We start from the raw sequence: 25,786 nt of genomic DNA, 5'->3' as shown, positions 1-25,786 counted from the left end.
CATAGACCCACATTCTCCTTCAGGGGGCTTGTGGGCAGTGTGAAAGTCTCTCCAGGCAGTACACCATACAGCATGTCTCCATAATCTATTACATAAATCCAAATTATCGTCATTAATCACGAGGTAATTGCAGAAAGATGTGTCTGTGTAAAGTTGGCCTTGCTGAAATTACTGCCCGTGATCCTGCCGGGTCTGATGCCTTTCATATTATGGGCTAATTAAATTGCCTCAAGAGAATTCTTTTGATCTCCTCATGCCTTGACCTTCGGCACTTGTCAGGTTTTGCCCACAGCGCTGCCCCTGCACCCTCGCACTAGGCTAGCTGATGAGGTAATCCATAAAGAGGCTTGCTGACCCTCTCCAACACCAGAGATGCCAGGCAATTACTATCTTCACCTTATGAGCCAACCTCAGCCAATGGGGAGAGGTCTCTGTGTCACATCAGAAAAAAGACCTCTGGAAGAAGTCATCGCCACATAAAAACGATAAAACGCTGGTCAGCACACGGACACCAGCAACACTAGGGTTGCGGCAAAGCAATGTTTGATCATTGATGAAACAATAATAATCCCTTATGAGTCACAAACTTGATATCAGCAGCCATCGCTTTGGAAAAAAGAGGGTGAATTCAGTCTGTTCTTAAAGTAAATTACACACTTAGATGGGCTGTCAATAGAAAACAAACTAGTAAGCTTCTGAATTTACCAGGGGAAAGGTGATCTTGAAAGCTATCAGTTTAGCTGTAGGTGTACAATTAGTTGTTGCTTCTTGGTTTCAGTCACCTCTGCTTTGGCAGAACAGTTCTACATCATGCTAATAAAGCACCTCGATATCGAAATTTTTATGTTAATTGATCAAAAGGACCATCTCATCCCCAGGTATAAGTCATCCTACACCACTCCGTCAACACACTTTTCATTAGTGTATCCTGTAAATACATGGTTTCAAGAACACATAACTTCATGAAGGACAAATAAAGGACCAATTAGGAAGCATATCTAGTAAATGGCATTGGATGGAATAAGTATATTAGTGTCCCTGGCTGCTTGTGTGTGTGCGTGATTGCACATCATTAAACTTTCTTGGAGATTTTCTGCACATAACCGGCTTTAGTACAGTGTCAGAGTCACACAGTGTTACCATCACATATACAGCTGGTTCAGATTGCACATTGATTGTTCTGGTCAGGCTACTGTAGAGGAGCATATCAGGGTCTCTGTATAGCTGTGGGCCTTCAGCTAGAGGAGTTAATTGCATCAACCAGTACAGTCCTGTTAGTTCCAACTGAGTTGATGTGAAGCTTATCACACATCCAAGACAAAATTATGTGACCAAAATTTGATCTTAGACTGGAAGTCGGGTCAGCGAAGTAGTCTGTTTCATAACTGTGACGTATAAAATCATGGACCGCAATATGAAATTGTATTAATTTGAAATGCTTATTAATAAAAACTAATTGTCTGTTGCTATGTATAATTCAAGAGGTCTCTTTTCTTGCGACGGCAAAAGAATAAGCCAGCAAAGGGACTGAAGAGACATTAAATATTAGATTTCTCATTTTCGTGTTAGAGGCAATCACTGGAAAATAAAGACCACCTATTCCAGATTAAAGCATTTACTCTGACTTCTAATTGCAGCAGACTTTAATTGGGAGACAGGCTGCTGGACTGTAATAAAATGTGAGGGGAAATGGCTCACCAGTCTTACTGATTTGACGCCACTGCATTAGATGATTGTATTCAACTCCATATGCTTCAGTTAAAATGAGAGCCCAGGGCAATTGCTCCTCTTTACATTAATGTGACGTTGTTCCCTCATTATAGGAAAAAAAAAAGGTTTAAATCTCTCCGTTTTCAAAAAAATCTTTGGTAAAAGGTCAAATTTGGGCTTGCAGAAATCAAAGCAGGACAACACCGTAGAACAGCATATATGGAATGGTGCGCAAATATTCCAAAAAATTAAAAACAAAAAACCTCCTAGTATAAAGATTTTTGTGTTGACTGTACTATTTTTGATTCAGGAAAATAAAATGTTCTACAGACAAGCACTATTGCTACTTTAAGTATGTTTTTGGGAGGCTTTCAGTAATTGTTCCCAACATCTTCAGCGTTCTTTCCCAAACAGCCAAAACAAGATACAATTTGAAGCTAGTACAGACTGGTGAATGAAGCAAGGCCTTTGATAGATCTTACAGCACAGAACAATTACACTTATGCACAAAACTGCCTCTGTCTCTCTAACAATGACTCATTTGAGGTTCTATCAAACCACAGCCTAACAACGATGAACTATTTTGCTCAGTGGTCATGTGAAAATAGCCCTTCTTTGTTTCCTTTGAAATATGAGATCACATACAAAAAATGGAGATGTGACATTGGATTGTCATTCTGAAATTAATTACTGGTATAAAAAAGTAAATTATTGAGTCTGTACATCTGTTATGACCTACAACACAGACAAGAAATATGTGAAAGAAATACGTGATTGAAAACTGCATAGACAGTGCAGAGAAGAAGAGAGGAGAAGAAGCTTGTCTTAACTGTTGATCATTAATGTACATTTTCTCATGCCTGCCAGCTCTCCACTAGCACATTCTCTTGACACAGCCATTAAGTAAACCCCTGCTCTATCCTGTTTTCAATATTCTTTGATTTAATTTCATCTGACCTAATTCAATCTCCACTATATTATTAGTCAACAACATATCTAATGACATTGGAAAAAGCAGCAATGTGATTCAGGAGTGGAAAAAAAACTTTTTAAGCTTAACAAATGGCAACATTATGTCAACACTTTCTCCAATGCAGTAACTACCAGCCTCACTGCATGCACCAAACTGTTTCCATTTCAATTATAAAGCAAAGTGAGATACCAGCATCAAAAATCATATAACCTTTCAGTAGTGATCAAAGCAGGCCACATTTTTGCAATGACTTGGCATCCTTATCTACTGTACAAGGTCTGTCACCAGGTTTATTTCCACGAGATAAACACTTGCATGTGTGAGGGACAGACTTGGGGGTCAAGTTCCCTGCACGAAATTTTCCTAATTAAGCACCAGATGAGATTGCTCTAATATCATCAGCCTAATGGCAAGCTGTTGCTTCATGGATGCTTAGGCTGAGGAGCGGAAGCTGTAGGTCTAAATACATGGTGAGAGGTGTGTCTAATGACTGTTGAGAAGCCACGACAAAATAAAAGGCTTAGAAAGCAAATGAGCGCATTTGCAGTGTGCTTGCCAACAACATTTCAACAGCAAGCTCCAGCGAAGTACTGTTGCATGCTGGGAAATTGAGGTGGTTTAGAATGACACGGTACTTCAAGATTACTTTTAAAAGAACATTCATTTAGCATGATTGTACTTAGCAGTACAGACAATGTGAAAGAGAAAAGAATGTTTGTGAAAGCACATATATTTGCAAATGCAATAGTAAGATTCACATGGACAAGTCCTGGCTGGCGAAGAGCCAATATATTACACGGCCTGAAAGCAATATCGCTGTGAAATCCCACCATGTGCCTTAGTGTAAGTGCAGTCAAAACCGGAACAGAGAACACAGAGCACTGCTACCATTGTCAGCCACATCTCCACCTCCTGAAAGCAGACTCATCCCTGTCACTGTATGCCCAGGGGGTCCCTATCTGTTCTGACATAGTCTTATCCATCCACATCCTGTAGAGCAGACTAGGGCAGCAGAGTAGGCCCCACTGTTAACCTACAGATGCCCCAGAGAGATCTTAGATGAGAAACTTATTAAACTGCCCCATAACCCAGATTTAAAGCTGCCTTAAGGCTGTGGGCCTTAATGTCTCTGCCTGTCCATGCTCACACCTTTACATTCTACATTTTTTCGCTCCTCCAGAAAGTCTAAGAGGTCACAGTGCCTGATTGTACTGAGGTTTAGAACTAGGACTACCATTCCAAATGGTCTCACAGCATGGGTCACTAAAAGCTGTTCATCAAAAATGCATTGTCACAAAAGGGGTGCTGGCTTGGTGAGTCCCTGACATCTGAATTGTGTCATCTGCATTTGGCATGTACCATAGCTCCAGTTCCACCACCTCACAATCCTCACATTGACCGATATCTTTCATCACTGTGCCTTTGATTCAGTTCAACTGATGAGGCCTTTGGAACACAAAATGCAAATATTCAAAATTCCAGGTCTGGAAACTACTGAATAAAAGACTCATATTCAAGGTGGTGCCCACACACACACACGCACGCACGCATGCACGCACGCACACACACACACCACGCACACACGCACACACAGGGAAATAACTTCTGTTTAAAATAAAGCAATCACATAATGCCGTGTCTCCAAAGCATTGCAGATCATCAGGGACAGTCATAGGCTGGAAATTCAGATCTTACAGGGAACAAATCACATTTGCTTGATGCCCAAATTAAATTTTACATGATTAGGTTCTCCTTGATGAATCGCAAGCTGTCCCTCATGGTGTTGGGAACATACATTATGAGAGGGGCACCTGTCAGTCCTATGACTAAATTAGCAACAAGAGATAACATTTGGAGGTCTTATTCACTGAATTAAAAGATATGGATAAAAGGTGAAGCGCTCCTACACAGAATGCATTCTGTATTATAAAGGATGTGTACCACATCACATGACTTGGTTGGGAGACACCCTTATCCAATGCAATTAACAGATTATTTTACGTATCATCAGTCCAGTACTACAGCTTGATAAAAACTAAAGCAATCCAAGCATACAGCATCAATCCCCTATCCCCGCTTTCAAACCAGCACAATCCCAGCAACCAAACCCCTACCAGACAGCCTATATATTCTTCTCGAGGAAAAAAGGGGAAAAAAAGCATTGTTGAAGCGAAATGAGATTAGGATATCTGGTTGTTTCCATAGGTCTTGCCCATTATTCTCAATGGATTACTGGCTTTGCCTCTCTTGGCTCAATAGAGGCTGCTGAAATAGAAGGCTCAGGATGGTAAGAATTGCTGAACACTCTGTCAAGCACAGGGTATACTTCAGCAAATCAGCAAATGTCAAAGTAAATGAAAAGCAGAGGGGTATGTCTGCAAGCGCTTTGTATTGCAGCATGACAATGATGGACTCTATTTCCTGTCAGACCAGACAGTGTTTATACAACACTTCGCATCAGTGGACACTAAAATTAAAGCACACCACCAGAGTCCACTGCATTGCAATTTCCTTCCAGCATGTGACTCATTTACTCAACATTCACTCTCATGGAATAGCTGAAATAAATCTGGGAGTTTTAATGTTAACAATACTTAAGATGCGATAATTCCAAGACCAGAAAATAGTTCATTCTGTTATGAAATCACTGCTCAGCAGGAAGAAATAAGCATGAGTGCTGGATGATCTCTGCATGCCATTTGTAACACAGACTTTTCATTTCTGTGGTGACAGTGTGTCATTCAGGCATTGTTTTAACCCTTAACTGACATTTATAACAATGCAATGCAAAATCTTTGCCTTGGTGGATATGTTTTTTCCCATTTTCACTCCAGATCATGTCATTATGAATTTGTACAGAATGGAGGTTTCTGTGGTCATAAATCTCTCCACCCAAAACTGACTTACGGATTGGACCTTAGCAGCATTTATTTAATTTGGACTTCATGATTTTCACCTACTTGAACCATAGGCATCAATCTGGCTGCAAATACTGGCACAAAAAATGGTCTTCTACTGCCAGGGCAGAGGCATCCATGTATAATGACAACCTGCAGACCCCATACTCTGGTACACAGAAAACATCATGCACATGCATAAGCTAAAAAGAATGGTCCACAATGTATAATATTGGAAGCAACTGGCCTGGAATGAAAATATAGCTAGGCCTCCACAGTTCTGCATTTTTAAAGCCTTTGCCTGTATCTGTTTTTTTTTCTATCAAAATCTAATACAAAAAAATAATATTTAATTGTAATATTCCCAACAGAACCTGGGTTTATTTTGATCTCTAGGAGCTGAATATGCCTTATGTAATCTACTGAGATATGAAGGCTAACCTTGCGACTCATTTCCTATCCTTTTATGGTTATCACTAGAGGTTAGTTCTGATGTACGGCAGGGTCATAACCTACACATTTTCCCATTTCAGATCAAAAGAACAAATAATTACAATGCATTAAGCATTACACTATGCATGATATGGCTCTAAAAGATAAGGATTTTGTTCATGAATAAATCCTCAATTCTATCAAAATAGGCTTGTGTACAGTGATCAGCTTAGGGAATAAAAATTATGCAATTTCCATTACGTGTTCAGTACACAAGTACAAGATAATTAACAAAGTACATTCACATTCTACCACAATGCTTGTGTTAGTTTATTATCAAATTATGCACATTCATGTTATATAGTTTTACGCTGTCAGCCACACATAAATTCACTGTTGACGCCACCATAAAAAGAACTAATCTTGGACAAAAACAAGCCAAATTATGAGTCACATTTTCAGAGTCCATAATAATCATAGGCATCTATCACATTCGTTGTGATCATCATTCTGTTCTCTTTGCTCTCTCCATGAACATGCCCTTTGGCACAGGGAGGAATATGTGATGTTAGAACAGCACATTATTCACAATCTTCACACAGTGTGACTGACAGCTCTCAAAACCACAGTTGTACTTAGCCTCAGGATTCCCTCACCCGAAGTCATCTTACAGTTTTGTGGGCATGAGTCAGCGACAGCATGAGAGCAACAACGGGGTGTTCCAGGCTCCTATGCCTGAGACAAAACCAAGGACTTTCAACAGGAGCTCAGGGACAATAAGGAGCCTTTCAATATTCACAAGCATTATTAATACAGCAAAAGGAACTTGCAAGTCAGAACTCATACGGTAATATTATGAATAGAGCAACCCATAGTACTGACATAATTTGTTGTGATAACAGAGCATTTTCTTAAGAGTACTGCAGAGAAAAACCTCCCCTGATGTCTGAAATAAATATGGAACTTTGACACACTCTTCTAGGGATTCACTGCAAATAATCGCATATACTTTTCCCCCTATTCTGGAGGTACTGCAAGCCCCATCCTTTCTTTGTAATGAGAAAAAAAGTTAAAATTGTTGGAAAATGACTTGTAAACCTACATGTGAACACATATAACTGTGAAACATGCAATTTGACATGTCATGCTAAGTTTTACTATGCATACTTACATATAATGTGTGTGTGTGTGTATACGTATACATACTGTATATACATATAATGCTTACTGTACCTGGCATGACAGAAAAAAAAATGTAAAGTCAAAGCAAAAGATTTTACAAATGTAGCTTCAAGGTGTCACAGAGTGTTTCACTCAGACTCATCACTAATTCAAATTTTCCTCAGAGTTTGTCACAAATTTCATAGAATTTTGCAGGAACTTCAGCTGTTTCCACATCACTTAGATTACACTCCACAGACAAGAACTTCTCTGCTGTCAGGCAATGACCACTAAGTCCGTATTTTATCCTTTTTTTCCATTTTGACATCTTAACTAGCCTGTAAATTGAACATTGCTATTTAGGACCTCAGTGAGCTCAAATCTACTCTGAACATTCAATTCATTTGCCAAGCATCGAATGTATTTGTTTTTCAATTTACTCATGTTTTCATTGGTGTGTTGGGTTTTGTTTCATTACTGAAAACATTCTGCAGTTCTTCTTTTTGCCAGCCTCTTAACTGCCCAGCCCACTGGTTGTTTCTCTGGGGTGATAAGTTGTTCTTCAGGGTCTTGAATCGGTATGACCACATCTCTGTCTCATTTTTGTAGCACCAAAAATTGATTGCTTTTATTTTACTGAAATGAGCCAGAAATCAATTCAAAGCCCGGGGCAATATTGGGTGTGTTTCTGGGGATCGGTGAAATGTTTTGGCTGAATTCATACTGTGTACTTAATGTGTACATAATGAACGGTTCACCAAAACTGTGTTTACTCTATGGAAATTGTTAATATTTGTTTTAATTCCATAAAGGTGCTGTGTGTTTCATCTTAACATGCTTACCTTAGCATATTAAGATTCTGTACTTCAATAATATTTACATCTAAGTATCCCAGGTTTAGTCAATGGAGCACTCTACTGTGTTGTTTACATGTTAAGATAACAACACTAAGTTTCGCCTATAAGAAGCAGAGCTTCACTTTTACTCTAATCTAAAGCAGCCTTGCTCTAAACACTAAACACTCCCGTATCAATCACAACAGCAACTCGGCAGCCATGTTTTCTCAGCGTACCTGCCCCTCGATGGAAACCAATAAAACAAGCTCTCCCTTTGGTGAGAGTGGTATGATAGTGGCCTTTGGAGGCTAATAGACAGATTGATCCTGCAGGTGAAACTCCAAGTAAATTCATGTGGTCCAATCAGTCAATTACAGCTCTGTCCACAGACGGCATTCCACTGCAGTGGTGTTAACCACATCATTCATTACAGTCTCTTAAAGCTAACATAAGGGACATATTACCAGCTCCTGTGAGCTGCTGTTTTCTCCTGTGAGGTCCATTTCTGCATTTCCATTTTCCTAATGCCCATCTCTAGATTACACAGTAAGAGCACCTTTTAGTAATGGTGCAGTGAAAAAAATCCATTATTGTGCGCATTACAGGCAATTCTGCAGCTGTCTTCGATAATTTGCGGAAAAATCATAGCACAAAAGAGTAAATGTCTGCACAAGCTTGCAAATGCAACGTTTCAAATGGATCTCAGCCCCCTATACACTTTGAATTACTCAGGGGGTGACACAAATTATGAAATAATGTTATGTTTAAAAACACACACACAAAACTACAAAACTACATACATAAACAGGTTGCTGCATAACCTACACCATTACTTTGCACGAACTGATTATTTGAAAGTATGAAACTAATTTACAGGCTTTACTCTGCTTTTTTGGTGATGAAGTCCCATCCTCAACCTAATTATTCATTCCTACGTTATTCGCTCAGTATGACTCATATGGTTAAGCACAAGCATCAAAGTTACAACTGCAAGGGCAACGTTTCTACGCAGTTCCTGTGTTTTACTGACTATCCCAAGAAGCTCCATCCCACATGAACAAGATGACATACCAACTGCATACATCGTCATGTTTCTAAACAAACAGTATTGGTTTATTAAAATCACAGTGAGTCAGAGTATATAATTCTCCAAAACAGACTGAGATGAAAATGACTTGAGAATAATTTCACCAGAGTGAGCATTGTTGTGTCACAGTGAAGAGGCAATTATTTCAAACTTAATATTGAGTATATTTTATTCTGAATCACTCATCCAAAGTCAACTTGGAGATGCATCAGCTCTTTAAGATAAAGCTGAACACAATATTCTGCAATATCACCATGTGTTCACCTTTGTCGTTATACAACCCGTGAAACTTTCTCTTTACAAGTGAATTTAAGCATGGCAGGTAATGAGAAACCAGAAACCAAGTTTCAGGTCAGCCCAACAAATAGGAGAAGTAGGAGCCATTCACTCCTCTGAGTACTCTTTAGCCATAGTTGGGTGATAGATAGCCTCCATTTGAAACACCTTTGATAAGATCCTGTGGGAAATCTTATCTCCTTTTGTTCACATGAAACAAAAATGAGAAACCTGATCCATAATAGGTTTTGATACTATCCTTTCTCTTACTTTACAATATCTATATGTCAGGAAATCTCGACCCTGTGGATTCTCAGATCTATAATATTCATGCCTTCCTCAAACTGTAGGCTACTTTTTTTTTTTTGGTTGGGGGCGGGGGGGGGGGGGGGGGGTAATCTTACAACATATGCCCAGTTATGCTGGGTTTAATCAAAACAGCCAGACACTAAAATGTTTAGTAGAAATATTTTAAAAAGGCCTACAAATTCTAAGCATGCATGATAGGAGGAGGAAAATCTAAGTACAGAAAAGGAACATCTGTGTACAATTAAGCACACATTCTTGAATATCTAATGTCTGAAATCTTTAAAATGATGAGGACTTTGCATTAATTCAGGGAGCAATACAGTACATAATTACTGACAAAATATACACAACAATATATTATGTAAAAACTGGAATAAAATTTAACTGGGCCATTAAAAATGTGTTCTGTTTAAAAGATACACAGGGGCAAAGCGGATCTTTCCATCTTCAGCTCATCAATATTTTAGCAGCTTGCTTAATCTGGTTAAAAGGAAACTACAGATGTCTTGGATTTGAATAAGGTACTTTAATGCTAGACTTATCTTTTCATAACAATTGAGCACAAATTTTCCATTTAAAATGCCAGACAAATAAAATTTTGAGCATTGTTCATAAAACAACTGAAATATAAGAAATCAGAAAAAAAGGTTGAACATGTGTTCCACTGTGAATTAGCATATCCAGCTATTACATAACTTGAGATCTGTCATTCCACTTGTGTTCTGCTTGTGACCGGATTTCAAGCTTTCAAAAACTGAGAAAGCCTCAGAGAATTCTTAATTCTGGAAAAAATACAAATGCAGCACTTGTGCTCCACAGACCACAGCTTTCTTGATGGGATTTCTAATATACCGTGTTCCACTCCGGTAACCAATATCCAGTGCACTGCACCTACATCACCATAAAATAATCAATATAAAAAGCCACCTCAGCAGAATGTAGACAAGGAGACCTCACATACATTCATGCTGTCTATTATATTGTCAGTTTCAATGAATATCACAAAATACATACATGATACATTGTTTAACAAAGGCTTTGGAATTGTAACAATGTATTGTGTACATGAAAATGAAATATATACATATACATATATTTTATTTCAGCTGGGATTTAAGACTAACCTAACTAAAAACTGATAAGAAAGTCTTATTTGTCCATTAGACATCAGTACCCCCACAAAATATAAATATGACCCAAGAGCACTGAGTGTAATTGTGCCAATTATTTTTAAATTTTAAAGGCTAATTCTTCATTTTAAATGAGATATGCCAAACAATGAATCTCAACAGAATAACCATAAGTGCTATGGCAGGCAAAGGTGCATCCCTTCATCAACTGAACAGTATGTGAAATATAGGCCTTTTGTCTCCTATGACCTCTCTAAGAGCTTGTATCATTTTTGGCATACATAAAAGGTAATGTTTCACATTGTGCAGAAGACAGTCAATTTCAAAGACAATAAAGCCAAAGTTCTGCCTAATTCTTGGTAATTGTTCTTCCTTACTGCAGGTCCATCACTTTTATGTAATGCTGGCTTATTTACATTCTAAATCTTTAACTGGTGGTGACTACAGTCTTGTGTAGGAAACGTATTGTCTTCTAAAGGGAGAGGCCAAGAATAATTCATATTCTAAACATAGCATGCAGCTCAAAACTATTTTCTCCAGAATGGTCAAAAAGCCATTGTTAAATAGGAAATTCCAATGAGCCTAAGCAATTGGAAAGGATATTTCACTCTCATTTCCCGCAAGCTACTTTATTATTTTCAAGCAACTTTAAAAAAAATCACATTTGAGAAAATACTTTAAGTTAATTTATGAAAATGTATTATTAATTCTATAATTAATTACAACAACAATCATCATCATTTTAAGCTTTAACGTCAAATGTCCAAAGAACATTTGGAACACTTGGTACTTTGGAGCATTTGGTCCAAAGAACAGGCATACACTGTTGCCATGTCACCTTTAGACATAAACATTAGTTTATTTGTCATCATTTGTGCCAGTAATAAAATTATTCAGCCACAGCACCTAGTTGGTTAACGGCCAGCAGACTGAGAAACATTTTCACACAGTGCCTTGCAGTTCTGCACAGTGGCCAATGCCGTGAGGATGCCTGCAGTCAAGGCAACAAAATCACTGTAGTCGATAAATCTACAAGCGGCCAAACACAAACGTGATTGAGTAACAATAACAATAATGTGATTACTACTACAATAGAGCAGAAAGCACAAACGTGACATTTTGAGGGCTTCCCTGTTTTAAATAATGGTTGAATTTTAAGAGGAACAAAACTACTTTATGGTTACCTAGCCACATAAATGTTGTTTGTTTTCTGTAAATCAACAGACAAAAAATTTGAAATACCAACTGAATTTGTTAAACACATGAAACCAGAGTCCATTTGAAGAGTTGTACACAATTTTCTGAAGAACCTGAATACTTTACAGTTGCCTAGCTACATAATTGTTGTATGTTTTTTGTAAATCAACATACCAATGTAAGAGAAGTGAAACAGCAGTTGAACTTGGTATCCACATGAAACCAAGAGTTCAGCTGAAGAGTTGTACACAAGAGTATTAATATTCAACTTAAAAGTTTATCAGCATCCCTGGATAGAGGATGGCACTGCAAAAACAGACTCGTGATGGGCGTTTCATTACACTTTTGGAGAGAAGTTCAGCCTTTGCATAATGTGTCAGACTGTCCATCAATATTTCATTGCCTGAGAACACTTTTCATGTTTGTTTACTCTGCCAATCTCGTACCATATCCAAATGGCTGCCTTACAAGACAACCTTAGGGTTTCATTGCCTATTCTCCACCATCTAAGATGGATTCCTTCTGATCCCTGGAGGACTGTACACCATATATCCCTGTACTACACTATATATTTCACACTTGCTGAGTACTACTATGAAATATCACTTATGCAGTTAATATTACCAACATCAGTAATATCTAACTACTTAAGTGTTACATGTATTTTGAGCTCCATAACTGTCCCAGTACAATGTTTGGTGACAATTATGATGCTACAGCAAATACACTGATATAATTACAAGGAAAGACTGTTTTATATAAGGGAACAGAAATGGCCCACATATGAGGTTGTTTTGTACTTATATCAATGAAGATGAAGCCTCCAGATAAACAGCAATACAGGATGTTGCTTTCTCTAACTTTAGCTTTGCCTCAGGCACTATCCTGCACAGCAGGCTATTAAGGAGGTATGACATCTACTGAACAACCAGGATATTAGCTAATGACAAATGAATGGCAACAAAACTTAAGGTTCACTGAAAAACATAAGTTCAGGTTATTTTGCTTTCTTCTGTTATAATGTCTAATCCTTTAATGAACCAAGCATCAATTAACATATCAGACTAATCATTACAAAAGGTTTTTGCAAGTTAGTTGCAAAACAAATCAAACTTTGTATTAAAAAAAACTCAATAAAACTCAATAAATGTTTACACATTACTATAATAATGATGTTAATTATGATTATGAGGTCACTTACCAGATACAGTTATCTAGGCTAACTTGACAAACAAAACTGTAGCACCACAACTGAAGCATACATCCGTAAATGTTAGCTAGTTAGGTGTAGTTCTTAATGCATACAAAAATGCGTTCCCATATGTTCTTAAGGCAGGTTACTGAAGACACTGAATGAGGTGGCAGAAGATACACAGACAAGAGGTGAGGCAGATGAATTGTTTAACACACTGTGACTTAAAGTAATGAGACCATGAAGTGAAGTAGCCTGACAGTAACTATACATGCATAGGGATGAGAATGTAGGATGGAAAAGTAGTTTGAAAATAAGGATGAACAAAAAAGATGACAAAGCTGTAAGCAACATGGTTTTTCAAGCAAATCTGAACAGCAGCAGAGCTCAGTTGAGAATACGGCAGTAAAGCTCTTTTAACAGTAAAGCACAACAACATCAATGGCAATTGGCAGGCACATCACATATAATGCATTTATCTCGGATTTTAGAATGGAACCCATGGAAAAATGCATTTACAAAAAATGTGCGCAAACAGTATCTTAGGTAGCCAGTGTTTGAATTTAATGAAGCTGGCAACTAAGGTTCAACACTCTTGGGGTTGGATTCTGCTGTTTACTCCAAGTGGGGCTCTTAAAGTCCAATTAAAAAAGCATCCCCTACCAGGTGATGGAGGGGTCATGAGGACAGCATGGTGAGTGGAGCAGTGAGAGGACTTCAAATGGCTCCAGGATTTTTCAGTGTAATTGCTTTCAGCGCCCATCTTTGATGACATGCACATCACGCAACACTGTCAGAAGGATCTGCATTGTGTCAGGTTTTTACAGACAGCTTTTGTCTGTTAACCACCACCAGGAGAGGATGCAATGCCTCTCCCTCAATTCCCATTTGAATTTGTTGAATAGAAATGGATCTGCACTGGACCCACATTAAGGTACTCATTACAAGTTTAGAAGAGTAAAGCTGAGGTCCCAAAGCCTCAAAGGAAACCAGAAGCTTGAATTCTGTCCATCACAAAAATAAATTATACAAACGTTTACTGGCAGAAAAGGTCCCATTATTTTGTACCTTCCTACTGCTATAGTCAGAGACAAGCACCATGTTATACCCTTATAGCCACTATCAACTATGGGACTATTGTGTAACAAAATTTAGTTATCCCCAGGTCACAGATTCAAATCCAGTTTACAGCATGTTGGCCATCTCACCCTGGAACACAGCTTGAATGCTGAATGAGTTTTGCAGATGCCTTGGCAGAGATAACGTTTTGCCCTTCCGTTTGAAAGTGCAAATGAAAATATGAGCTGAAATCACTGCTTTCCAAGACCATATACAGGAGATTTCTTGATTGGAGGACAACAGAGTAATAGAACAATATATTCCGTTTGGCAAGCATTTTGTAGAAAATGAAGAACAAACAAAAACATCCATTTCCTCCCTCTTGGCTCACACTGACTACTTCCATTACTGGTCAAGGAAGCAATTTTCTAGTCCCAAAGATAGCACGACATTTAGACTACTGCATTTAGGAACATCCAACACTTAATCCATTTACCTGTATCTAAGGCAAGCTACCTTCACAAGAACAATTTTCCAATGGAAACTATAACTTTTTTTATTATTTTACACTATAGTGTAAAAAAAAATTCTTTGGCAACAAAATTTTGTGTAGTTTCATGATACAAAACTTACCACTTATGTAAAAATAAACACAACACCTCAGAATAGACAGACACTGAAGTACTGCATTGCCAGAGGTAACTGCACTTGAGCTAACTTGCACTAGCCAAATTGCTTCTTGTCTGGTGTAATACTGTAGTTAACATGGGGCTGAGATACCAGTCACCAAGTGATGGCATCAGTGGAGACAATTTTGCCTGCATTTACAGTATTCACTGAAGACTTTTCAGATTTTTCTCAAAAGTTAATTTCATGAAAATCAATTGTTTGCAAATATTTCTTCTTTTACAGTAGTTCAGAATGGGGAAAAAGCAAACTGGAAAGAGCAAAAGTGTTAGTGTATGAATCATGAATCGGTACATGTTCTAAACTGACAGTGACTTCAGCTGATCCAGAGATTAGAACTAGAAATAATGCTGAATAGTTTTTAGGAAAATCAAATCAGAAAATATGTTAATAAAGGTCACCACAATACACAATATCCTGGTTGCCCCTCTCAAAAAATGTGTATGGCTGAGATATCTCTGCATCAGTGGGTGAATCCCAGAAATTTCTAAATGTCGAATCAACAATGTACTCTTACTGGTTGTCGAAACACAGATGATGTTCTTTCTACACCACACAGGTCTCCTCGAATTAAATTAGGATGGCAGTTTTGGATGTTTGATTTAAAGCCAACAAAACAAAAACTAAATGTCAGGTACACATATATACAATACTGAAGGCCACATCCTAGAAGAAAAAACATTAAGCAAAGGAATTTAGTCATTTAAGTCCAAGATATAAGAACTGAAAATCACCAGAGAATATTGTGCTATCACCAACACCCTACAGTCTACTTCTTATTAAAGTCTGAAAACAAAACTTAGACATTCAGCTGGGTTTCTTGTCTGACAATATGGTAGGACCAAAAAAAGCAGTCTTGGTTGGCAGACAATGGCATGAAAAGATTGCGCTATTCCAGACATGCAACTGAACTAGTGACAGAGTTCTGCGCATTTGTTCAGACAGAACACGTGACTTGCTCCCTCACTGGCCTCTCAGCCAAGGCCTTTTCTGCCAGCTACCTGTGGTCAGCACAAACAGAAGAGCTGACGTGGCAAGCTGTTGACCAAACACAGGGAGCAACAGCCAGTCTCAGAATACAGACCTACTTTACTCTCACTAAAGTGCAATGGATGGGGGGGGGGGCTAATTGACAGTCGGTCCAGCTGTCATCCAAGTGCCTGGGTCCATAGTTCCATTTTTGCACAAAGAATATTTCTGCATGCATGCCACCTTGCTCTAAAATACCCATGATTCGTTATGAACTGCTCCTCTTAATCTTGATAGCAGTTTCTCTGATTCTCAGAAGCTGATGAGCTGAATACCTTTAAGGCAAATTGTCTGTTCAAAAAGCTAGACATATTCTGTTATGACTTGGCAATGTCCTTTGTGAAGCAGTGTCTTGCATTAGGAAACAGGACCCGACAACACATGCTGCTTTGTTTCTCTGCCCACTGCCCTTGCTATGTTTGAAAGGCGCTCACAACAGGCTCTTCACAATCAAAATACTGGATACTGAAAGCGATAAAAATAGACTCATGGTTGTTACAAGGATGTCTTTTTACTCTCTTACTATAAATAGGCCTGCTGAAAAATACAAATCAAACTGCTGTGATGTTATGGGCCAATGCACTGAGCTAGCGGGCACATTCAAGGTCCTTAACTGAGAGACGCCTCCGACCCTCCCCAACCCCCCACTTATGTAAAATCTTTTAATACCCTAAACCGAGGTTTTTCACTAAGCTTTTATCATTACAAAACTATCTGCAGCATAATTCCAATTTCCCTCCACAGCACCAACACCTGACAGTGTTCTAGTCATTACCACAAGAGAGATTGCAAGCAGGAGATGTACAAAGATGATAACAGCAATTATTTTTAAGCGATTAAGCTGAAAACAGACTAAATGTTTCAGTGACTTATTAGAGGGAAGATTAGTTACAGGAAATGGGTCCAAATGTGTCATTTACAACCTACTTACCCTTTCTCCCTTTTGGATAAGTGTACAGAGTTCACCTGCAATCTTACGTTTGCAGTTTAAAGGACATGACAAAAATGAAGGCCTTGTTGTTGTGTTTTTCCAACAAAACTATGGTTTACCTTTGCCAACACACAGTAATGTAATTTCAAATTCTACAGCTGGTTAAAAAACTCCTAGTTTACCACTTTAGATTAATAAGCTATGTCATGTTTAATCAGCATCATAAAAGAAAAACACTGTGTGAGAGCTAGAGTTGCATTTCTGTATGTTTTATCATGAAAGAGTGCTCTTCTGACACATTAAGTCACATGTAAACTGTAGAGGATATTGTGGGACCAACCAACCAAGGAAATCTGTTTTCATGTGTTCACTTCTTTCAAAGATGTATTATTCTGCAAATAAAAATATGGCCGTTTTAAAGGATGAATACAGAAACAGGGAGGGATTTATCATAGGAACAGCTCAACAACATATCTTCCCCATCTGTAACACAAGTAGAATTAAGACTTCCAAGGTCCAAACAAAAATGCAGCACCCCTAGGCCCAGGAAAACAAACTCACATGCTGTAGCATCCATTTATTACTGCTGTGGCCACACCCACAGCGATAAGATGTAACACTCAATATTCTTTGAGGTTGTTTTCAGTCTGCAAGCAAATTCTACAGTGAACAGCATCCTACAGAAAATGTGTGTGCCTTACTTTAATGCTGACTTGCCATTTTACAGTGCCTCTGCATTTGATATGCAATGCATCACATCATTTGCACAGATCATGTACACATTGCCAGAAGATAACGTGCTTTTGCTGCTAATGGTTGAGAAAATACCACTGACATGAACACACAGGTGTACTCTTCCTAATTACAAAGAACAAAAAGACCTCATTCAAACTAAACCACAACGGTTAGCAGAAGTATCTACCAGTGAAATTTATGTGCTCTACTTGCCTTCCAAAAGCTTATACTGCATTCCATAAATATCCCGGATTAATACTTATCTGTGCTATAAATCCACTTAAAAGACTAACACAGAGTAGCTAGCATGCGAAAGAACTCAGCAGGCTGAGGATAACAAACACGTAATGCGTACACGGCAGTATTGTGCATTATTAACAAAATATAATGAACACATTCTGTTTAAATGCGTTCAATATGAGGATTTATCCCCATCTAAGCATAAGTTTGAGAGGCAATTTAATATATAATTTGTAAATTATCTGTGTTGAATCAGGCGCCCTATTACTGACAAACAAAGCGTTCAAACAGAATGGCTGTTGTTACTAAATTGAAAAGGCGGGTAATCAGTCCGTGTGATGGTACCTGAACTGCAGAAGGTTAACGGAACTTCTCAACTGCCTGACGGATGACATTTCCTCCATAGCAACGACAAGGTTTCGCACGCCAACACAATTTTTACTTCTTTTTTATTGTTACTGTTATTTTTACGTTAAATTGTTCCAATAAAGTTATATATAACAGACGGGACTGAAACTGTTTATATATAACGTTAAATATGCACAATAAAATCGGGGCGTGTTTTACCATCCACAGCTAAAATCTACGACCATGCGCCTTATGTGCTGATATTGTGATGGGCATTGGTGTAACAATATAAGGACTGACTTCAAGAAGACAAATATTTAGTATAAAACAAATCTCTCAGTGAAAATATACCATGATACCTGGACAACGTTCACTGGTGAAATGTATCAGCCTCATTCTCTTTATAAATCACCAGTGCTAGTAGGATATGCTCCATCTCTGCTTGGTAGTGCATAGCTCAGTACACATTTGCAAGTAATAAGTAATAAAGGCAGCCCACTGAATATGAAGTTTAGGGAGATTAAAATCCCAGCCTTCTCAAAATTAACTATTTCCCCAGGAGGGAAATCCTCCGAACACAGCCCAACTGTATCACAGCTGTATTGTGCTACTCAATTCCTTATGACAACATGGTTCCCATATTATATACTGACGAAGAAAATACAACCACGTACATAAAACAGACTGAACGTAAGAAAAATGTTAGTGTCACACATTGTTATTCTCTTCTGATATACTTGTAACGATCTGCTTCCTTGGTTTGTGCGCGTTTCAGCGATCGGTAGCTAGGCTACACTAACGCAAGGAATTGTGCACAACGTCGTAAGAATTATGACCAACCCTTTCAGACAGTGGCATCTCATCTACGTAGAATTTAGATGAGTTGTTTTGGGAGAAACGTTTTAAAATGGTCGAACATAAACAAATAAATGCATGTTTTCTATTTACGATAGCATGCCATTCGCTCACAGAAGGACGCGATCAAGTAAACAAATTTCCCATCTCTTATTCAGTCAGTAACCCACAGTAAAGCTTTTCAATGAGATCAATTGACTGTCCACGTATTGCTTAGATACAATTAAATTCTTCTTTAATGTCCAAACATGGCGTTTTTTTCCAGATTTACAACTTAGAGCCAACACGCAAGCCGCACTGAACTCCATACCATGGTAAAATCCCTTTTAACGTTTAAATTTTACTTAAAAGATGTGGGGCATATATCATTGTTCCCTTTGAAAATGTTGGTGGTAATTAGTCTACCACGCTGTGTGCCCTGCTCACTTCCTGGCTTTGCTTGGTGTATGAACCGTTAGTTTCGTATCTGCCCTGCTGAGTACTAGCCTTAATGTCATACATTTACAGTAGCCTACGCTCTGCTGCTTGACATGGACCAGAATGAATTCAGAGTGATACAATTTTCAGCGAAACCGCTTTTGATAAACTCTTCATCATAACAGTGAAACACCTCTAAAGGGAACGGACTTACTTTTCCTGTAGCACATTTTCCTTGATTGCTCCCAACGTGGGATGACAATTGCCTTGTTGCAGTCTACAAGTAGCCAGGTGCCGCTGGTGTTGGTCTTTCAGACAGGCGTTTTCCTTGCATAGATCGGCCACTTGCTGCTCAAGCTCTTCAATCCTGTTCTTTTGCTTTTCCAGCAGCTCCTGTTGTGTCTCGATTATTTTATTGAGCTCCTTTAGATACTCCGCCGCTTTGCTTGGGTTCTCGGTCGGGTTTTCCATTTCGTGGTACCTCCGGTGCCCGTCCATTGGAAATTCACTCGGCTTTACTACTTGCTCTATAGCTGGGCGCCGTCAAATTCCAACTCGGTGTGTTTCCTTCGCTCCGCCATTGTTTATGTTTGGTGGTGACTGGGTGAGTAAAGAAGAAGTTGGTCGGGCGTTTGTCCGCAGCAGCGCGCCGACCAGAGGCTCTGCACCACAATAACTAACCTCTGTAAACCACTCCGAGGATTGGAAACCCATTTAACCCTTTGTTGGAACTCCACTCAGCTGTACTTCGTGGTGCGTATGAGCGTTTATTGTCGTTCCTAAACAGCTTTCGAGCTGACGACGTTTGCAAGACCCGTTTGTCAGTTAATTTTGTATGTTGTTTGCATTATGTGTGTAGATGTAATTCACTGTTTTTATTATAACATTTTTGGGTATGTACAGCATTTGTTCGTATTCTGTCAACAGGTATCGTTATCTTCATATAAATACATATTCTCAGCTCCAGTAAATGCTTCCTATTACGAGACTGCAGAAGAAGCCAAATCATGACTTGATTAATTTCGAAGTATTGGATTATAAATAGTTTTTAATAAACATTTTGTTTGTTTTTAGTTCTGACTGTTGTGCTTTTAAAATCAAGACTATGAGATTGTTTTGTACTCTTGCATCGTGAAGTGACGAGATCATTAATATATGAGATTTTCAAGAGATATTTCTCAATCAGAACATTTAAAGTGTTTTCAAAACATAAGCAAAATGCCACTTTTCAACGCGTTTTTTTCTCGACGGCTTTGTCTTGCATTTCGCCTATACTGTTATTTTGCTGCCAAAGCGAGAAAGATCAAGGAAGTATTAAACACAACTCCATGTAAGATCAATTAGGCTCACCTGGAGAGGCAGTGTAAACAAGGTCGTGGTTAAGGTATTGCAAGATTTGCTTGGTTCTGAGCCAAGAAATTTTATTTATAATTTTTATTATGCCTCAAAACAACTTGTACTTGTACTTTTGCTGGGATCATTTATTTAATGTCAATTAAGCATCAATTAAAGACCGTTGGGAGAGCAACAGTATCAGTATGCAATGTAGAACGTGTAGAACAGGCAAGATTGATCTTCCATCAAGGTGGTCCCACGCGTCCTCCATTTTCAGCGATGTTTAACAGCTGGAAAAATAATTAATTTAAGGACTTACTTCTATGGCAAGTTACCAAAATGCTTGAGCAGCTATACTTCATAGTAATACAGTGCCCTCCATATTTCTTCACACCCCAGATTAAATAGGAACATAAAACATTTCATTAAAGAAATAATTGTACATGCTGGATATTTTTTCTCTGCTTAGAAATGTGAAAACATGTTATGCTTTAACCTTACTTGAACAGGGCAGAACGAATTGTGATACTTCACAAATAATGAATTATAATCCATAAAACATGAGAATTACATTTATTATTGTCTTTACATAATATTTCTTATTGGAACATCAAGCTAACAAGAAGCATCCAAAGGCTTCCTGGTTCCTTGTAGTATAAAAGGAGGCAACACACAGAAGAGGTTCATCAGTTGCATGCAATATCATAGTTATGGTCAGAGAGCTCTCTGAAGACTGCAAGTGGTCATTGCAAATGGTCATTCACCTCCACAGTTTAGAACATGGCTATAAATGAATTTAAAAAAGCTGGGTCTGCCAGTTACCACTGTAGTGTGCTTTAATAAGAAATTGAAGGCTACTGGTACAGCACCATCTCTACCAGGAAGAGGTTGCGTGGCTGCATTTCCACTGTGAACTCTGAGACAAGTGATTTGTGATGAAAATGTAAATCCAAGGACAACGGTTTAATATCTCCTGAACAAAGCTGCATCTTCAGGTTACAAAGTGAACCATTTGAAAGTTTCATCTGTGAACGCTGGGTTCAGGGCCAGGTTATAAGGAAGAAGCCTCACAGAAGGTGGCAACTTGAAATTGCCAAACTAAAATTGAATGGCATATCTCAAGGACAGCTAGAAAAAAAAAACTGAACATTTTAGCCATTCTCAAGAGCTTTATGTGTGGCACAAAAAGAGGAAGCTTATGTTCAGGAAGAACCCATGCCCACTGTGAAATATGGTGTGCGTGTGCGTGTGTGTGTTATATTTTGATTTAATGTATTTGCATATGAGAAATTTCATGTTAAAAGAAACAGGTTAAAGAAAATACATATACGTATATGTACATATATATGTAGATTACATATTCATAGAGTCATATTGAGTAAAATATACATAAAAATAATAGAACAAGAATATCAATAAATTAGTTGCTAACATAAAGGTAAATGGTTGTAAAAGGAGTTTATTCTTGGTGTTCAAATGACTGGTTTAAAATTAGAAAGTAGAATTAATAATCTTTTAAGTGGTTATTTAAAACAAACATTGACAACTGTTCAGTATTTTTTGCATTTTTTTGCAGGTTTTGCACCTATGGGTCCAACAGCCCTTTTTAAAATAGAGGGAGTTATGAAGCTCAACAAATACCAGGACATTTTGGCCAAAAACCTGGCTTCTGCTGCCAAGAAGCTCAAACTGGGCCAAAATTCAACACATCAGCATGACAATAATTCAAGGTATTCATCCAGATCTACAAAGAAATGGTCAACTGAGCACAAAATAAATGTCCTCGGTTGATCATTTCAATCACACAGCTTCAGTCCAATCAGACCTGGTTTAATGTAACGAGAGCAGTTCACAAACAAAAAATGAAATATATTCCCTAGGTATATATAAAGCTCTAGACCAATTCTGCCAGAGTCAATGGTAAAAAAAATCCCACTCAAAAGTATCAGAATCTCATAAAACAGTACAGGTAGCATCTCATTGGTGGAATCCATACCAAAAGAGAGTGGGGGTAAAATTCATTATCTGTAAGATTAAGCCGTTAACATTAAAACTATATGTAGGAAAGGTATTCAATATGTACATGTTATTCTTTTGTGGCATGTTTTTATTCCGATTGATTCAGGCGTATGAATAAATGTGGATGTTGTGGCTTTATACAATTAAATGTTATGTGGATATTAGCTCACCACGACCCCACCAGCACCTTTCACACTGCTGCAGCTCTCACCCCCCTGCCACTTTGGTCAGCTAACAGCAGCGGCCAGGCTATAATGTGCTGCACTAAGCACCCTCGGTCTACCAAGAAATTCCATAACCATTCATCACGTTGTCTTCATTCCTTCTCGATCTCTCTTTTATTTCCACAACGCGTGTTTTCAATATCAAAGTCTGGGTCAATTCATCAAATGATAATGTGGGGATGCGCCAATCAATCAATCTAACTGGCAGGGCGAGGTGGAATAAATAAGCGTGTCACCTTTTGCAGCATTTCAGAATGTTCAAGCAGCAATAATAGAGTCTCTGTTCTCTGAGAGAGCGGAAGAGAAGAGTGACCATTAGCTCTCAGCCCCTGCTGAAATGCTGAGATAGGGAGCAGGGGCAGGGTGCAGCATGTCAGTGTGCAAATGTGCACCTTTTGATGGAAGTGCAGCATATTTTATGTGAAATTGCACAAAGCATTTAACCGCAGTACAGAAGGCCCATGATACAGGAATCTGTAGCAGAGAAGTGACTGTAGCTAGGATGATTTGTATTCACTTCAGCTTGTAGGCACCCCCATCTCCATTACAATGTCTCCAGAAATCAAGTAGTTATTTCATTGCTTTAGAAGTTAGTTTTGAAGTCAGTTATATAAATTTACTTCTATTTTTTTTCTTTAGCAAATCATGGCTATATTTTTAAATCCCAGGGCACAGAGTACAGCTCTAAAATAATTATGTGTTTTAAAACTTACAATACAAGTCTGTGTTCAGATCTTAATTTCTCAATATTCATACTTGAGGCAAAATAAAATAAATTACAAATGTGGAATATATTCAGCTTTAGCAAATGGGCTCACATATCAACACCAGAATAGTAGAAGTGTCTGCCGTCTTCTCCTTTTTTCCCTTCTATGAAAAATTCTATATTGATTCAACCAATAAATTAAACCAATGTCTACTGTAGTTTAAGAAATGACGAGAATGCATGTTCTTTCTTGTGTAAAGGTATTCAGAACTGAAAAGGAAAAAAAAAAACATTAGTTGAAGTAAGGGGGATAATGCTGTGAATATTTTCAGGATCGTCCCACAGTACTGTAATATTTCATTGATAATGTGAGGGTTGACAAAGGGGACTGTCCTCTGGACTTAAGACATGACCACTGCCTTACCTTAGTATCACTTTAATACTTGCCCTGCACCTCCTTTATCAGTGCATTGTGAGACCCTGTCACTTTAGAAGCAAAGTCAACAGTCTTCAGTTTTATTCTGTGACACAGGGACATTATGTTGTTGCAACATCATAGTTTGTTCTCTTGAATTTATTATCAGGATGTCAGATTTACATTAAACACATTCCATTCCAAGAGATGAACTCTTGAAAACCAAAGAAAAATTGGACTAATGAGAATTCAGTAGAATGAACTGTTCTGTCTGATTTAGGTACAAGTCTTCTCACGATGGTAGTGTTAATGATTTTTAATTAATTGGAGTAAAAACCAAACCCTTCCATCTACATATGGCCCTGTAATTAACAGAGTGTAAAGGATGCACCCAGAGTGGTCCTCAGAAATGCTCCTTTGCGGTTTTGTTGTATTGTTTGTACTGCACTTTGAAATATTGCCCTCTGGTGGTTGACATTGCTAACAACAAGATGGGGCCATTATAGAACAGCACACTTTGATTGTGACATTTTGAGAGGCCTTTGGTCCAGCAGTAACTATGTGCTGTGTGTCCATCAGCACAGGGTCTTCACTATACTCATTCCAGAAACAAGGATAAGTCATATATTCTAAGGCATTGTAAAAAAAAAAAAAAAAAACATCACAAAATCTGAGTGTACTTGTCATAATACGCCTTGCTTCTCATACTTAACATTCATGTTAGTACATTTGTTTCGATATAAGTATATTCATGTCCTTTACGGTCAGCTAAAAATAGAGCGTACTGTTTTCATATTTTTTCATACATTGAAGCAAAACCAATTGCTGGTCAATTCCAGTGGGTAGCGGCATTACCACAGGGACAAGATAAGAAAAACAGAGTTATAAAATAAAAGTGTAGACATAGGCAATGGTGGAACAGTGCACTGTGTACCTTTCTGACTGACAGCACACCGTGTCCACTGTTGTAATGCCTCTCTCCTGCATGTGAACTGTATTGCGCCTAATGAGGGAGAGACAGGAGATAATGTGCATAGTTCACACTTCAGCCTCTGTGATCATGCAGCTGTCAGCATCATCAAAGCTGGAGGAACATGACAGAGATGGAGCCTAGGTGTATTGTTAGAGAGAACTGAGCCGAGATTTAACAACTGATTTCAGTCTCTTGTTCTCATTTTTTTCAATCCTATCATTGCATTCATGTTTGTGCCCATTTGTTATTCACAGTTAACTTACTCATCCATAACATTTTGCAAATCTTCAAGAGCCAGGCGCTTCAAGAGTGGGTTCAGCTGCGTAAATAGCACATGTAAGTGATTGATACTCTATAGCTGGGTAGTATATCTATATAGCTACGGTAAATATATAGGATGCATCTTCTATAGCTGAATAGGAAGGGTGAATACTCTACTGGTGAATATGTACGGTACATTCTATTGCTGGATATAAAGGGTAAACATTGTATAGATTGTAAGGTTGTCATAAATTAGAAAAATTCATACTGTAATGTATGAACGTAGCAGAATGTAGAGGTAACCACGTGTAGAGGGTACATGTCTTTTGGCTGTAATTCTTCTAATTTTCTG

The 25,786-nt window shown here is 38.2% G+C and overlaps 1 protein-coding gene across 3 annotated transcripts in view; it reads right to left on the bottom strand.

Annotated features, from left to right (window-relative positions):
* The window catches only part of iqsec1b (IQ motif and Sec7 domain ArfGEF 1b), a 178,684-nt gene extending 158,517 nt beyond the window's left edge, over window positions 1-20,167 (bottom strand). For 2 of the 3 annotated variants that reach the window (XM_036530230.1, XM_036530231.1), the window contains exon 1: window positions 19,716-20,165. In XM_036530230.1, the coding sequence (XP_036386123.1) occupies window positions 19,716-19,999 (284 nt within the window). In that variant the 5' untranslated portion in view covers window positions 20,000-20,165. Of the gene's footprint in view, window positions 1-19,715 lie in introns of all 3 variants that reach the window. The other variant, XM_036530237.1, reaches the window with a different exon arrangement.
* Between the last annotated feature and the right edge of the window lie 5,619 nt (window positions 20,168-25,786).

This window comes from Megalops cyprinoides, chromosome 6 (genome assembly GCF_013368585.1).
Source record: "Megalops cyprinoides isolate fMegCyp1 chromosome 6, fMegCyp1.pri, whole genome shotgun sequence".
Classification (NCBI taxonomy): Eukaryota; Metazoa; Chordata; class Actinopteri; order Elopiformes; family Megalopidae; genus Megalops; species Megalops cyprinoides.
Note: the sequence above shows the minus strand (reverse complement) of the source record. Positions and strands in the feature narration are given on the sequence as shown.